At 34.4% G+C, this 17,776-nt stretch overlaps 3 protein-coding genes across 4 annotated transcripts; all 3 read right to left on the bottom strand.

Moving 5' to 3' along the window:
* Window positions 1–370: 370 nt before the first annotated feature.
* LOC125187468 (auxin-binding protein ABP19a-like) lies at window positions 371–1,181 on the bottom strand. The gene has a single exon (XM_048084066.1). The coding sequence runs from the start codon at window positions 1,153–1,155 to the stop codon at window positions 511–513; it is 645 nt and encodes a 214-aa protein (XP_047940023.1). The 5' UTR covers window positions 1,156–1,181; the 3' UTR covers window positions 371–510.
* Window positions 1,182–6,218: 5,037 nt separating this feature from the next.
* On the bottom strand, window positions 6,219–8,888 carry LOC125186464 (formin-like protein 14). Of its 2 annotated transcripts, none has more exons than XR_007170454.1 (2): window positions 7,688–7,832; window positions 6,219–6,520 (listed from the first exon to the last, which is right to left on the bottom strand). XR_007170454.1 is itself a non-coding variant. In XM_048082830.1 (2 exons), exons 1-2 carry the CDS (start codon window positions 8,305–8,307, stop codon window positions 6,454–6,456), a joined length of 501 nt encoding a protein of 166 aa, XP_047938787.1. In that variant the 5' UTR covers window positions 8,308–8,888; the 3' UTR covers window positions 6,219–6,453. The 2 variants fall into 2 exon arrangements, 1 of the variants encoding a protein (XP_047938787.1); XM_048082830.1 differs by lacking the exon at window positions 7,688–7,832 and adding an exon at window positions 7,874–8,888.
* Window positions 8,889–17,048: 8,160 nt separating this feature from the next.
* On the bottom strand, window positions 17,049–17,558 carry LOC125189759. The gene has a single exon (XM_048086997.1). The coding sequence runs from the start codon at window positions 17,556–17,558 to the stop codon at window positions 17,049–17,051; it is 510 nt and encodes a 169-aa protein (XP_047942954.1).
* Window positions 17,559–17,776: the final 218 nt, after the last annotated feature.

The raw sequence follows: 17,776 nt of genomic DNA, 5'->3' as shown, positions 1-17,776 counted from the left end.
TGAGGCCCACTACCAAAAATGGTAAAAAGTGAAATGGGACAAACTTTGGGGACGGACTGAAATGGAAAAATAGGATAAACTTTCAGGAACGGAGGTAGTAGTACGTACTTCTATAAGATACTCCCTCCGTTTCTTCATAGTTGAGTCATTTTTTCATTTCGGGAAGTTTCTTCATAATTGAGTCATTTCCATATATGGTAATTTTTTTTTTCTTTCTTACTTTACTCTCTCTTATTTTATTTTCTCTACTTTATTCTCTCTACCTTTTCCCCTCTCTCATTTCATTATCTATTTATTTAACACATCCAACATTCATTTCTAAAACTCCACGCCGAAAAGTTCCGCCTCAACTATGAAGAAACAGAGGGAGTACGTAAACTAGATTGTCAATAATTTTACACATTACAATTCATTGCAAAACCAAAACACAAGTAAACAATGCAACAATTCAGCCCCCAAATTAAATCAACAAAAAATTTAAAATAAAAATATGAGTGAGAAACAAGGTCATCATCCTCTCCCACCGAGCACAGACTTGAGCTTCTTCACCTGCGCGTCGTCAAGAAACGTGGTCTTCTCCACCAACACCGACGGCAAATTGTTCGCGAAAAGCGCATAGTCCGTGATCTGCAACCCGGGGTTCGCGCTCCCAAAGCTCGCAAACGCCACGGCCGTCCTCCCCCCGCCGTTGATCTGGAAATGCAGCAAGCCCTGCGGGAAAATCATCAGGTCCCCCTTGACGAGCTTCTTGACGTAGACCTGGTTGGAGAACGAGGACACGAAGCCGGCGACGATGGTCCCCTGCACGACGAGGAGGAGCTCGGAGGCGCCGGGGTGGGTGTGGAAGGGGACGACGCCGCCGGGGGCGAGGTCGAGGCGGGCGATGGAGAGGCCGAGGCCGTTGAGGCCTGGGTACTGGGCGTCGAAGGCGGGCGTGACTGCAGCGCTGATGATGTTGGTGGTGTTGCCGGCCTTGCGGAGCCCCGTGAAGACGAAGTCGGCGGTGGTGACTTTGGCGGCGCTCTTGCAGGAGTAGCCTGCGGGGCCGGCCGGGAGGGTCAGGTCGGCCACGCAGAAGTCCTGCACGGAGGCATTGGAGACAAAGAGGAGGATGGAGAGAGTGAGAGAAAAGAGCAATGTGGATAGCTTATGCATTTTTGGTGTTTGGTGTGGTTGGTTTGGAGAGTGTGGGGATTTATATAGAGTTGAGGGTTTGGAATTGGAGCACTTTTTCAATTAATGGAGGTTGTCCCACTTGGTGGATTCAAGTGCAACCACATATTTGCACTTGCTGTTGTTTATGTGATGAAGATGAATTTGTGATTTCATCAAATTGTAGAGACATAAATTCTCTTCTCTTCTTATTGCATTGTTCGTTTATTGATAATCGTGGAAGATATTATCACCTAGGACAAATTTTAGATTTTTCTTAATGTTTGTAACTTTTTCATTAAGTTACATTACTATTTAGATTAGTAAAAGGTGGGATTCAATATTAAAATTAATATTAAATTCGTCATCAATAAATATCTCAATTTGCCATTTTTTTTTGTCTCATGTTCTACTAATTTTATTTCACTCACATTTATACATAAAAGTAGGACTCACCTTCCACTAAATGTTTTTCACTCACTTTTTGTTGGCAATTGAAATTAAAAATATATTACAACTATCGCACACCGATATCCAGAGAGATCTGAAATCATTATATAAGTCTTATGGGCCCCTCCTCCTATCACCAATTGATTTTAGGATGAAAATAATGCATTTCTATCATAGTATCTATCCGAGTAGGTCGCCGACTTTGGGTCAAATTTAACTTACCCAATAGTATATCTGGGCTGAAACTGAAAAAATGACTAACCCAATAGTATATCTAGACTTAAGCCAAGTGGTCCTACCGACCAGAAAAAAAATTAGCCAGTTGTCCAATCGATAAGAAAAAAAAGTCAAACCCCTCCAAGGTTCACATTGAACGGCTTGAGGGAGGGTATTGGTAATTGAAATTAAAATATATTACAACTATCTCACATCCGTGTACAAAGAGAGCTGAAAACTATAAAATTCTCATGGTCCCCTCCTCCTATCATCAATTAGTTTTAGGATGGAACTAATGGATTTATATCACTTTTAACTACATTTCTTAAAACTCGTGTCATGTCAAATATTGACTTGTAATCGAGGACGGATGAAATAAAAAGTAAATGAGACAATTATTTGTGGATGAGTCGAAACGGGATTGGCAGACACAGGGAGTATATAAATATAGAAATTCATTTTCTTATATTCCGTGTTGAAAAGAAATGTATCACTTAATGAGAGACGGATGAAGTACTAAATAGAAGAACCCGTTCTAAAAGATTAGCTTGTTAGGAGAGAGGGTTTATGGGTCGCCCTTGGGGCCAATGTCCTCGTTGGTCATGACTAGTTCTTTGCCAGACCAGACCACCACTCCGAGTTCTCTCATAGGTCATGGCCACAGTGGGCACGACAAGTTTCCTTGCTTAGCCACCACTTTGAGTCAGCCCAAAACGTACTCGTTGCTCATGTAAAATTCTTTGCTTGGTTACTATTCAGAGTTGTTTGTCTCTCAATGAAAGCACCAAAATTATAAATCAAACTGGAAAACGCATCCTAAAAGACTAGTCTGTTAGGAGAAATGACTCATTAAACCTCGCACCAATTGCACTAACAACTGATGTGTGGGACATTGAGTCTCGTAACAGCACCCTTTTAATTTTTATATCTGTGGACTGTGGTGTATCGTGTATCGTGTTCGATGTGTCCCGCATTAACACTTCATACTTGTTTATTAGACGTGTAGCCTCCGCCATATTGGCTTCACCTTAGTTGGGGCTATCTCATATGCAATGCAGCAGTGAGCTAAATTGTATTTTTCTTTTCCTCTGCATTTCTCCAAGCATGAAATCCTACTAAATACCCTTAAATAGTCATAATTAAACAGAATTTTAAGATGCGATTTCACATATTATGCTTATTTTCTTGCTGGATTGAGCAAGTTGATACAGATAGAAAGAAAAGTGGTCCAAAAACAGCACACGGAAAGGGAAAATGGAGAGCAGAAGAAGACAGTAAGACAGCTAGGAGTGGAAATAAATGCTTGCCAGAGCAATTATTACACAATCAAATTTTAGGAGCATTCCATTCTTATTATCTTATAGATCATGTGGTCTGCAAAAGAGTTGCCTTTTTGGCTGAGGTTTATGGCATATGCCACTCATTCCTCATCACTGGACCAGAGAATACGTTCATTTTTTCCCTCGTCTACACGTCTAATTAAAAGTCTACTCTTCCATGTTACTATGTTAGTGTGTTAAAGTAGGTAAGTAGATAAAGTAATAAAAAAAATAAAGATGAAAAATCAATAAAGTAGAAAGAATGAAGTAACTAAGAAAAAGTGAGTTAATTATTGCCATCTATGAAAATTACTCAACTATAAAGAAACTTTTTGAAATGAAAAAATAACTCAATTATGAAGGAGTGGAAAGAGTAGGGGTGGATCGATACGATATATCGTATCGAAAATATCGATATGAAAGAATTTCATATCGTTATCGTATCGAAAGTTTCGATATATCGAACTTTCGATATAAAAAAATTTCATATCGTTATCGTATCGATATTTCGATATATCGTATCGAAATTCGATATATCGTTAAATATTGATATATATTGAAAATATCGATATATCGAAAATTTTCGATATATATCGTATTTTCGATATAAAACGATATATCGCGATATAAGGAAATTCACATCGTTATCGTATCGAAAACTTACGATACGATATCGTGTCGTATTGAAAATTACGATATATCGAAAATTCGATAATTTTTCGATATTTTTCAATACGATACGAGCGATATATCATTTTTTCGATATTTTTCCCCAGCTCTAGGAAAGAGTACTATAATACTCCCTCCGTCTGCCATTAAACGTCCTATTTTTCCTTTTTCGTTCGTCCGCCAATATATGTCCCATTTCACTTTTACGTAAGTGGACCCTATATTCCACTAACTTATTCCACTAACATTTTATTATAAAAACAATATATAAAAGTAGGTCCCACATTCTACCAACTTTTTTACCCACTTTACTTCGTAAAGTCAAATAATTTCTTAAAACTCGTGTCTGTCAAATACGAGATATTTAATGGCTGGCAGAGGGAGTAGAGTAGATAGAAAAAGAGGGGGAAAAAAGAAGATAAAAGGAATGATGAACGATGTTATAAAATATAGAAGCTAGCCTAATATTTGTGAATAAACTAAGAAAACAGGATTATTAGTTGTGGAATGAAGTATTAATGAGTAATAAAATTTGGATTTATAATTTGGCCCATCTAACATGTTAGTCGTGCATTATTGTTTTAGTTTATGCTTATCAATTTAAATTAATTTGAAAATGGTAACGAAGAATCCATTGGACATTGTGAGTCTCCTTTTGAGAGAAAATGGCATTGTTGTAGATTTTAAGAATATTTCACACATAAATAGTACTTCCCTCCGTTTTATTAAAATAAAAATTCTTTCTTTTTTATCTATTTTTCTTCAAAGTGAAAACTTTCTATTTTAAGAAATAGACTCCACAATCCACTAACACTAATTCCATTACTTGTTCTTTTCATCTCTCTTATTTTATTCATTTTTTTTCTTCATTTCTCTTATTTTGTCAATTTTACATTAAAGCCCGTGCCATTTCCAAAGTTTCTATTTTTAAAATAAATGGAGTATATTTTGATTATAATGTACAAAAAGTTGATTTAAAGTCCATAATCAATCATAGAAATAACAAACTTTATTAGACTGGACTTATATAGATGTCTCAGTTGTGGACATTATCTAGCCCATGAAAACATTGCAAGGCCCAATACTTCCCCTTGGCTCATTATCCTGAAATTTGAAAAATAATCCAATTATAGAATCATACTAAATGAGACGGCACCACAAGTTTTATTTTCAACCTCAATATGAAATAGCCCACACGTAATTACTAATTTGAATATTTATTATTAAATTAAATTAAAGGAGAATGGGAGAGATGCATAAGAAATTATATAAATAATTAAGAAAAAAAATGAAAATGGGAAAAAGACTAAAATATCTCTTTAAACTAAAAATTGAAAAAGGGGCAAAAAGTTTGAAAATAGTGCAATACTACCTCAAATGTAACTAGCCTTCGCACTCTTGGCGATATTTTTTTTACCAGGTACCCGGATATTTGCAAATCATATTATCTAGAAACCATTTTTGTAGTTCATTCTTCATTTCTTCCTCTAGGTAGAACCGTAGAAGCAACTACTAATTGATTAATGTGCAGAATCTAATATTGTTGAGATTTTTATATAATCATATATATTCTTGAGAAATTTTTTATAGATATACAGAGAAATAGTAAGTTTTAAATGGATTTTTATGGATTTTCCATGTAGAGGGGAAATAGTGGGATGTTAGTTTAAAGGAATCAAACGTCATTGTTAATTATAAGTAGAGATGTACTGATGTTTATTCTGTTTCTACATATATTTTCATTTGAGAAGATATAACCAAATACTATCATTTGAGTAATGAGGTTTTGCACAAGACAACAAGTTTCGGATTTGTCACTAAATTTTGTAAATACATTGATGATGCTATTACTATCGATAGAATAAGTTATGAGATCATCTGATACTCCGTTTACAAATGTTAATGTTAGAGTGTCAAGGAGAGAAGTAAATGAAGAGGTAAACTAATATAACTACCATATTTATCTTTTTTTCATGAAAAATTATTCTCCAAATAGAGAGATATTTGAGAAGGTATTTTATCTTTTCTCATTTTGAAGAGGTATCCTCTCCATCAATGCAGAGGTAAAATCTTATAACTACCATATTTGTCTTCTTTTTATGAAAAACTCTTCTCCAAGGGAAAAGTATTTGAGAATATATCACACTTTATGTTTTTTTAATGCATTTTGTACTATTATTTTATGTTTAAAAATCATTTACCTTTTTATATACCCTTTTCTTTTGGAGTATGTTTCTTTTTGGAAGGGTATATTTCACTTTTTGAGGAGGTATATAGATGATATACCTTTTCTATATACCTTCTCCCTTTAGAAATGCTCTTAGAAATGCTCTTAGTGATAATGAGACCAAAGTCACAGCTTGCATGTGCAAAAGAACTAAGATGTCCAAAATAAAAGAGAAAGGTAGTAAATACAAAGAGGAAATATAGTATAATTCATTCATATTAACCAATATAATTTCCATCTTTTATCTGAAGTCATCATCGGATACAACCATTGGTAACTGGATATCTGAAGTTCATGCAAGCTTAAATCACACAAACTACAAGATATAATAATCACCATATTAGTTAAATTTCTAATGAGACCTATAAACAGCAAACAATGATACAAACGTGGTGATTTTCAGTTGTCACTTTCAACTAATCATTTTTTTTTCTTCGAATGTTGGTAAGTTTTGTGAGCAGGCACAGTTAACTCCTCTTCTACCCCCCTACAAAGAAACCGTTTCAACAAAGTTAGCAAATTCAAAATAAATTACTATATCAAGAGCAGGGTGCATACATCTTCGAGCAAGAATAAATTTCTATAACAAGACTTAACTTCATAAATTCAACGAGACAGAATATGAGAAGCAGATTCAAAAAGCATACTATCAAAGATGTTCCTTTAAGTAACAGTATCCAAAATAGTAAATGTTACATATCTTATTCCAAGTCCCACTCACCAACAACAGTTAGCGACCACATCCAAATTAAACGGCTCGTGTTATGACAAACTCTTTTCCTATCTGTCAGGATTCTGATAAGCGCCAAGTTAACATTCAAAACACAATTTTCCACTAAGGCAATGTCCTAAAAAGGTCCACAATTTAGGGAAAGGCGAGGCGGACTAGAGCTACCTATTGCTTAGGAGGAGCTAGTGATAGGATTCAACTATATTCTGCACTCGAGTTGGAGATATAACTGCATAATCACACTTATATTTCTGAAGTTACGTTTCTCTAGTCAAATATCAATAGATTCATCCACGTTAGTCTATATAGAGAATAACAAGCCAATATGTACTGTAATCTCGATGAAAAGAAGGAACACTGAGCCAATTGTCGAAGATGGATCAGTTCAGTCCTAACTTCTAAGCATAAACTACACTAGGTCTTGCAAAAAATGATACTCCAATGGAACTAAGTTCTGAACTCAAACCAGGTATCAATAAGAGTATGACTGCCAAATTAAAAATTATACTTCTGTAATTGCAACTTTTTATCTGAGATATGTATAGGACTAAGAAAATGAATGCTAGGTGTGGCACCCTAGGACCGAGACGCAGCAAAATTCTAAACATAATTCAGACACATACAAAGAAATGGCGCACGATCATAAACTTATATTACAGCAACTACAACTTCTCAACTTATATAAATAGATTGGCACGAGTTAGTCCAAGAACACGAAGCCTTATATACATGTACAATGTCAAGGACATCGACCAAGATGAGCATTGGATGACAGATCAACGGAGTTTCAATAAATAAACTATACCAATTCTTGCATGAAATGAACAGGAAGTAAGAAAATCAGAAATATACAAGCGAATAACTCCAGGATCATATACTTATACTGTATACATACTGTTTAATGTCCGAAGAAAAAAGAGTTACCCATTTACAAGATGCAGACACCAAAGTTCCATCGATTCTCAGACCCATTCTCCATAAATAAAGAATATCAATCCAGCCGGTCCACGAATAAAAAAAATCACATCATGAACAAAAAAATTGTGCTATTGAAGAAAAACATTCGACTTGTGATTCATTCAATCAAGAGTTTCAGTTCTCAAAAGTTGCCTTCTGCTGATCAACACGAATGAGACTACGCAAACTTGCAAGATCAGGGCAACTCCAATGAACATCAGCCCGACTTTCTTCCCCGTGTTGAGCTTCTGTGTCTTGGGCGGAGGAGGGGGACTCCGGCGCCCTCGACCGTTCTCGCGCTGCCCCGGTGGAGGTGGCGGGTGGAGCCGCTTTCGCGGCGGCGGAGGCGGCCTTGAAGGGGATGGAGGTGGTGGTGGTTGAAGCGGAGGTGGAGGAGATTTTGGCGGAGGGGGAGGGGATTGAGGAGGCGGCGGAGATGGGGGAGGAGGAGAAAATGGCGGCGGTGGAGATGGGGGAGGAGGAGAGAATGGAGGCGGTGGGGGCTTCACATTTCCTTGAGATTCAACAACGAGGCTGAAAAATCCGAAGAGGATAGCAGCTACGAAAATCAACAATGGCGAATCCATAACAAGTTACAAATCCACAATTTCTTCAAAGGCAGCAGCTCCTTTACGGTTACCTTGCATTCGGATTCACTTCGAACGCCACAGATCAGCCCCAAAGAGGAAGAAAAAAAATCAAAAAACAAGAGAGGAATGTACTCAAATCTAAAATTGGGGAGAAATTGGGGGCAATCACACAATCCAAATTAGGGATTGAAAATCCAACGGAGGCTCGAAGATTCCACGAATCAACGGGGAAGGGATTTAGTCCCAACGTCGACTGATTCTTCGAAATAACAGATGCATACTAAAATAGGGCACACGACATTGGATTCCTGAGGTCAAGAAATGGAGACAAACAAACAAAGAAACATTTCAAGTGATAAGGATCATGAAATCTGGAAAGAGAAATCCCTTTCACTTTCCATTTGCCTGGCTCAATTGACTTGATTTTGATTTTGTTGTGTGATGCCCCGATTATCAGCAATGGAAGAGGAGATTGAGATTGGGGAAATGAAGAAAGAGAAAGACGAGGTACAGCGAAAACGAAGATGGGGAGAGAGAAGGCGGGATATGACGGTTAATCTATTTTCGGCTATTTTTTGGGAGAATTTTATGGATTTTTATAACTTAATTATTTACTACTACTCTAAAACAGTTGCAATTATTTTTTGTATGCTTCAATTATGTCAATAAAATCCTAATATGTACACTTTTTAAAGAATAATTTTATTAATATATAAACGCAAATTACATTATCTTTTTCAATTTATTTTCATTTATACTAAGGGTCCGTTTGATAGCATAGAATAGCCCTAAAAACACACATTTTCTGGTCAAACTCCAGTGTTTGAGACCAAATGAAGGTTTTCGCATTGGCCCTTGAAAAGGCGCGTGGCCCGCCCAAGCGCATGAAACTATTCCTATGTACATCAGTTAATTTATCGGGACTTTCTCACCCGATTAGAAATGCAACGTTTTCCTTTTTGGGTTGTCCCACTAAAAATGAAACGTTTCCTAAAATGGAAACATCACTCTCTCTACTTTTTCCTCTCTCTTACTTTACTCTCTTTTTATTAACTCACAAAACAACACTTGCATAAAATCTTGTGTCGAAAACCAAATGTTTCATACTTATTGGGACGGAGGGAGTACTACTTAGTATATTAAAATCTATATGTCAAGTAACTAGTGGTGGTAATGATGAATCCAAATTTATATCAAAACTAAAATTAAATATGATACATGCATCAGATCAAATATTGTATTGCTTAGATCTAATTTATAAAGTGTTCAGTATATACACTCAAACAAGGCATCGCGTGGTTAAAATTGACTACTGCCAATTGTAATATACATACATATATAATTTAAGGGGTTATCGATCGCTAACTTATTATTTAATTGCTAACTACAACTAATTTAAGGCTATAGAATTTTAGAAAATGTGTGGTCTACAATTTGCCACGTGTAATTTTCGTTTTTAATAATAATAAAAAAAAGATAAAAAAAAAATTTTAAATTAGGGTTTTGGATGAAAATGTCAACACAATGCTTCGAGAATGTCAACACAATGATTTAAGAATGTTAACACATTGCTTATATTGACATTCTACATGTATTATATTGAGATATTTTATATAGTATGTTGACATTTCTGCTGTACGAAAAAATTAAAAATTTTCGAATTTTTTTTTCAAATTTTAACGTCGGAACATATGCATGTAGGATATCGTTGGAATCCTTATGAAATTAGTTTAATTTGATATATGTTATACGAATTTAAAATTTTGGGATTTCTTTTAAAAGTTAGTTATAACTAAACATGTAGTTAATTGACATTAATACCCCTATTGATATTTTTTGGAATTAATCCTATGGCCTTATTGACGTTTTTCGTTGATCGTATTGACATTTTGAGATTAATGATCTAAGCCCTTAATTTTGAATATCTAATAGCTATTATTTAATTACAATTAGCAATTAAGTTATGAGTTAGCAATATAACACTTCCCTATCATTTATTTTTTCAAGATCATATACATTAAACTTAGGTCATTATATACCACTGTACTTTTGAGTCATTATATCACTATAAAAGAGGACTTTTATCTTCTTTTGGTGGACTTTAGCTTGTTACTCTCTTCTCTCCATTGGTAGACTCTATCTCACATTTCCACGTCAATTACTTGTACTCAAGAGTTTTAACATTGGAAGTAAATTATAAAGCTCTAATTCTGAGAGAGAGAGAGAGAAAATCACAACTTGAGATATTATGAAGAGTTGGAATATTAGACTATGTAAAGATTATGCTATAATGAGTGAGAAGAACCAAACAGTATGGTCTAGCTTACCAAGTGTCCGACCTTTGTCACGTGGATTAAAGCAATTTAGGCTTTAAGACTAACAGGTGCTTGAGAAAGATAACCTCTCACTATTTGATCTTAGAAAACATAAATTTGATATGGAAGAATGTGAAGCAGAAATGTATCGCGGGCTTCACTATAAAAGCTAAATGTATGGCTCATTCGAAACATACTAAGTCAGTTGTCTAGCTCAAAAACATCCTAAAGGATTGAATGTGATTCCAAATATGTTTAACGCTCCATTTGGTCCACGGATTAGAATTGGAATTGGAACCGAAATTCTATAGAATTGAATTGGAAGGAATTCTAATTCAATTCCGAATCATATGTTTGGTAAAATGAAGTAATTGATATGAGATTGAATTTGAAGAATTTGTGCACACACTATACACAAAATACACACTCACGCACACTTTACACAAAAATACACATACTATGCACAATACACACTGCACAACACTCTACACACGCTATACACAATGTACACACACTACACACATTACATACACATATACACAAAATACACACATCGCAAGCACACTATACACAATATACACACACTACACACACTATGCACAAAATACACACAATGCACACAATATACACACTACACACATTTTACACAAAATAGACACACTGCACACACACACTATACATAAAGTACACGCGTTGCACATACACTACACAAAAAATACACACTCCACACCTTGCACACTCTACACACTCGCTATACACAAAATAAACGCACTACATACAATATATACAAAATGCACACAATACACATAATGCACACACTACACATATTATACACAATACATACACTGCACATAATATACACACACTATACACAAAATACAAAATACACACTCACATACACTATACACAAAGTACACGCATTGCACATACTATACAAAAAAACACATTCCACACATTGCACACTCTACGCACGCTATACACATAATAAACCCACTACGTACACTATACATAAAATGGACACACTACACACATTTCACTCACTACACACATTATACAAAATACATACACTACACACTTTATATGCAAAGTACACACACTGCACACACTATACAAAAAAACACATTCCACGCATTGCACACTCTACACACATGCTATACAGAAGATAAACACACTACATACACTACGCACAAAATACACACACTACACACGTTGCACACACATTACATACACTACAAAAATCTTACACAAAATACACACACTATACACAAAATACATGCACACTGAAACTGAAATTTCAAATTGGGTTCGATTTTTCGATTCGATTCAGATAAAAACAGAAAAAAATAGGATGCTTGAAATGTATGAAATGTGTGTAGTTTGTGAAATGTGTGTAGTGTGTGTGAAACGTGTATAGTGTGTTAAAATTTGTGAAGTGTGTGAAATTTGTGAAGTGCGTTAGTGTGTGTAGTGCGTGTGAAATGTGTGAAGTGCGTTAGTGTGTGTGGTGTGTGAAGTGTGTATAGTGTGTGAAATTTGGGTAGGGTGTGAGGGTGAGTAGTGCATGTAGGGTGTGTACTGTGTAGTGTGTGTAGTGTGTGTAGTGTTTGAAATGTGGGTAGTGTGTGAAAGTGGGTAGTGCGTGTAGTGTGTGTAGTGTGTGAAGTGTGTGAAATGTATATAGTGCATAAAGTGTGTGAAATGTGTGTAGTGTGGAGATAATGTCTGAAGTGTGTGAAATGTCTAAAAGTGTGTGGTGTAGATATAGAATGAAACTTTCTAATTTTACGACTATTTGGAATTCCAATTTTCTACTTTTAATATGAAATTCAAATTGTGAAATTGAAAGATTTGGAATTGCAATTCAATTTCAAATTTAAATATTTTTTATAGTACTTCCTCTGTCCCGCAAAAGATGTCCCACTTGAGGGACTGACACATGATTTTAAGAAGTTTTGTTTTGTGTATTAAATGCAGAGAGAAAATATAATATTTATATTAATGTGACTTTTTTTCCAAAATTGGAAATGTGACTTCTTTAATAGGACAAACTTTAAGAGAAAGTGAGACATCTTTTATGGGACGGAGGGATTACCAAACATTGAATTTGGAATTGAAGGCTCCAATTTCAACTCCACACCTCCAATTCCATGTACCAAACAAGAGAGAAATTGTCATATTATTAAAGCTAAAATGCACATATGTTACTAATCCACAGAAATTCATGATATATGATTAACTTTCCTACATACGGAGTACCTTTTTTTGCATTTAGGCATGCAATTTTTTATTTTAACATGTCAGTTATTAATCCGATAATTGACTAAATAGATTTTGTTCAATGAAATTATTGATTTGCTAATCTATAAATCCCAACAGTTTTCTTCTCATTTTGTAATTTTAGAATTTCATAAAATATTTTCCACACAATAATTAAGCTTCTTATAAGAAAACTGGCTTGAAGATCTAAGGTTGATATATCAGTGAGTGATGAAGTTGCAAGTTATCCTCCATAACAAGAAGATATGCAAATTAAATGTTAGATTTTAGGGTTCATCTAATTGCATTCAAATTTATTTTTAATTTCCAAAAGAACTATATAAATATAATATCATTTCATATTATTTTAGAACTATATAAATTTAATATCATTTCATATTATTTTATAACAAATTTATGTATTATACGATTTTAACTTGTTTGTGAATGATTTATTAACTGTTCCGTATTAAACTAAAAAGTTGCAACAAGATCAATTAGAATCGGAAATTATATCAAATATTTATTTAGCGAAAAAAAAAGGAAATGAATTGCCAAATATAAGAGAATTGTTGGTTTGCATAAAATGCTAAATTTTAGAACTCCTTATTTTATAAAAGAATTGCCAATATAAACTAGTCCAACCTACTACACTTAGCATCATCTTACCCATTTATGAATATTATTGTATTGTTGGTTTGCATTTTTTTTTGTGTATTTATTTGAATTTTTAGATATTATTTGTTATATTTTCAAATGTTTGATTATTATTTTATTAGTATTGAATTATTTAAAAATTAGAAAATAAATTCGGATTAAAATTATATATCGGTTCCGGTTCGGAACCAGAACCGATCGATTCTTAACCGGCCAGTTCCAAATCGAAACCGGCCGGTTCCGATTAGAACCGAGACCTGCTGAATAAGCAGGTCTACTCCAGTTTTTAACAATCTTGACTTGGGTGCCACAGTTTAGAGGCCAAATTTCGATTGCGACGCATAAACTACCTCATTTTATTGAATTACCAAGAAAATATAAATTCGTCATATCATTTCAATCAATTATAACTCTTGGTGACAAATGCAGGATAGAATATTATCGTGATTTTACTTAAATTACTCAAAAACATGATCTTAAAATAACTTTTGAATGAGGTTAGGTTTTACTTGTTAGGGAAGGGTTAGAGTTTGTATACTAGAAATCGCGTTTCGAGTGATTGAATACTGTAAAACTCTTATTTTATTTTCCAATGAATAAAACAAATTATTTTTGTCATAATGTTGTTATGTTTTACATTTAATGGATGTTAATTGCATGTTTAAATGTATAAGTTAACTTAATAAAGTCTAAGTCTTTGTTTTAGTAGACCGGTTGTGGGCGGCGTCCACTTTAAGGTAACGCGGTCAGTCCTAAACAAAGACAAAGAAGAATTTCACAATCTAGATGAAATTAGACTATCCATCATGAAAGGTTGCAATGTCAGTCCGCATATTTCTAAGCCTTACCGAAATAAGATGACATTGGTGTGGTAAAGCACTGAACGGATATAACAGCATGACTTGTCTTTGTGCTATCTACTGAAAGGCGAGGTCTTGATAAATATTTGTTTCTAAATCAATGTAGGTTAGAATTGAGCATACGGTATTGATTATGCATTATTTTGACTTATCAAATGGTGCGGGTTTTTCGTAACCCAATAATCCCGATATATTGGGTAGTGGTGATTAATATCTAGCGGTGCTAGGATTGCTATTATATTGAATCGTGCACGAGGTGAGTCTCGTTTGAAAATGTCCTCAAGAGGAGCACGAAACAAGGTTTTATTATTCGAACCTAGCTAGTTGGAGTTAGATCACTCTATGAATAATAAATAAGCGTTTCGTGCTAAGTCCACTCTTGGAATTAATAAGAAATTAATTAATTAAGTACATAGCAGACATTAATTAATTAATGGACATTTTTATCTTAAGCTCGGGAAATGAAAGTTAAAACAGAAACCCAAATTACTTATAATTTTGGATTTGGTTGGGGAGAGTTCAATATTACTTTTGTAGTGGTTGCTCGTAATATTCCAATTAAAGCTTATATTAAATTGTGGGTTCAAATTAATTAGTAAAAAGTAAATTGGATGAGCCCATATCTAAAACCTTCCATAGATCCCTGTCTGGGCCCAAAAGGAACTTAATATAAATATGAGAATGAAGGAGACAGAAATAATAATTATTATTACTCAAAATTTTCATCCCCCTCTCTCTGTAGGGATCGAAATTTTCTCCTCTTAGGAGTAGGATTTCTTCTATCTTCTTTTTTAAGTCCTAGTATTCCGGTGATATCAGCCCACACTAATATTGAAGTACAGTTCGGGAACCAGAGAGAAGATATGTGGTCTAGTATTCAAAGCGTCACGTTGAGAAGTCGCTAGCCATCATCAATTCTTTGGAGAATTAATTAGGTATTATTTCTGCTCCGTAGAAAAGCATGTTTTAGGTTTCTATATACTTAAAGCATGATCAATTCAAGTTATCAGCATGATACATGTGAGAATTACGCGAGTAGATTTTGTCTAAAATATGCTAAATAGATTTGATTATTATGTGATTTATTTGTTCGATAAATTTGAATGCGCTTCCGCTGCCAGTTCCTTCAATTGGTATCAGAGCCAGTCTTTGGCTCTGATTATTTGGATTTAAATTTCGTGAAATTCATGTATGCATGTGTTATTTGATTACAAAACATGTTCTTGTATTTTATTGTTTATTTTTATGCATGATGAACTCAAGAACATCGAAATAATAGAACTTGAATTATTCGATCATGCGAGGGTGGTCTCGTGTGATCGAGATAGGGTCGTCAAGCGAGTGGGAGCAAAGGGTGCGATCAACCGGCGATGCACAGACAAGGGTGGTCTCGTGTGCACCGCAATTATAATTGCCAAAATTATTCTTATTAATTTAAATTAATGACTAAACTATCCTTGAAGAATAATTGTTCTCTCCTTTATAAATTTCGATCAATCATTCTATTTATATTTATGTTTTATGTTTCAAACAACTTTTTATTCTTAAAATATATAAAGTTCACCATTTATTTTTGAAAAAAATACAAATAATTTATTATATCTACTAATATATCTAAATGTACAAATAAATGAATTAAGGTGTCAGTTAGATCAATAATTAACTAAATTAATTTAACGTGTGTGTTTGTGTTTTATTCATCCAAAACAAAAATTATAACTAGTGTTTGTGTGTTGGATTGAACAAATAATTTCTTATATCATGATTGTAAACTAAAATACTCCATAAAAAAAATCGTGTATATAACAATAGTTATGAAAATTGGCCTTGGTTCACCTAAGATTAATTAAAAAACGAAATGGGGGTAAAAGAAAGAACCGAAAGTTGAAGGGGAGTCAAGTTGGACAGAAAGTGAGGAATCAATTCAACGAGATATATGAGAAATATGGAGGCATATTTATGTTTTGTTTATGGTTAGAAAAATTGATAAGTAAAAATGTATTTTGATAAAAATAATTAGGTATACTAGATATGTAACATAGGCAAATGAGTAGTTACAAATATGATTGAAACATAGGCTTTTCAATGGGCTTTGTGCGGACCGGATATAAAACACGGGTTACACAGATTGGTAACATAGCTACCAAACATACAAATAAACTCAGATTACTCCTCTTATCTAGCCGTAACATAGCTACCAAACGGCCCCTAATCCTACACTATACCGCATGAATAGATCTACATCTCAAGTTTTAGATCACCCTAATAATTCATATTTAATCTTGTAAACTTAGGTCAAAATATTTAAAATCTACAACATGACTAAAATGGATACTTATTTATTGACCCCAAAGTTAGAGAACAAATGCCACATGCATCCCCCTTGAGTAATTATATTCTGAATATTCAACTCTAGAAACAATGCATAGATAAGCTTCAATTATTTGGATTTCCCACTTGGATATTCTTTCTCACTAAAATCTAATGACAAATTAAAGAATGTGACACCTTCTAAGCTTAATGTTATTTTATAGAACGTAGAGAATAAAAAGGAATTAAAAAAGGAATTACTACTACAATTCAAGAAACTAATTTTCAATTACCAACCTAACTCTAAAACAACAAATTAAAAAAGTTACGATGAGAATCTTCAACGGAATCTTATCGGCTTCCTAGAAACCTCGCCGGAGCTGTCAAGACGCAACTCCGCTGCCCCCGCCATCACCGTCGTACAAGAAATGCACATGCTACTGTCACCGGCCCCCCTATATCCGGTGATCAACTCCGCTCTCAACCCCACCGTTGATCCTTGGGAAATCCTCCTCAGCGCATCTTGCCACGCCGTCCCATGAGCCTCCACTACTGCCTCCCGATGGGCCGTAATTTTATAGGCCTGCTTGAATCCAGGGACGATGCAATAGCCGATGACGGAGAAGCTTTGGTTGTAGGCATAATACAAAGTAATTTTGAGATCGTCGAAACGAATTCCTATCGGTTTCTTAAATTTGAGGTCCATCACAATGGAAGTATTAGGGTTTGAGGAGCTACTGAAATTTTCTCGAATGTGCAGATGTTGTATGTGGAATTGAGGCTGCAATGACGTCACGTAGTATAGTGCGATGAATCCTAGAACAATTATGACAGTGCCAAATATCGACATGATTATTTTCGTAGTAATATTAATGTCATCCATGATACTAAAAACCTAGACACCGGAAAGCTAAATATAGATATTGTAGACAAAATTTATGCCCGACTCTTTACAAAAAGCAAAATCTAAACTCTCAAATATTAGGCAATGAACGGCGGCACACAAATAGAATAAAGGAATACAAATGCGAAACAGGGTAAAATTCTAGTTACAACTTAGTAAGAATA

The sequence above is a fragment of the Salvia hispanica genome, chromosome 5 (genome assembly GCF_023119035.1).
Source record: "Salvia hispanica cultivar TCC Black 2014 chromosome 5, UniMelb_Shisp_WGS_1.0, whole genome shotgun sequence".
NCBI lineage: Eukaryota > Viridiplantae > Streptophyta > Magnoliopsida > Lamiales > Lamiaceae > Salvia > Salvia hispanica.
The sequence above is the reverse complement of the archived record's forward strand: the minus strand, read 5'-3'. Positions and strand labels throughout refer to the sequence as shown.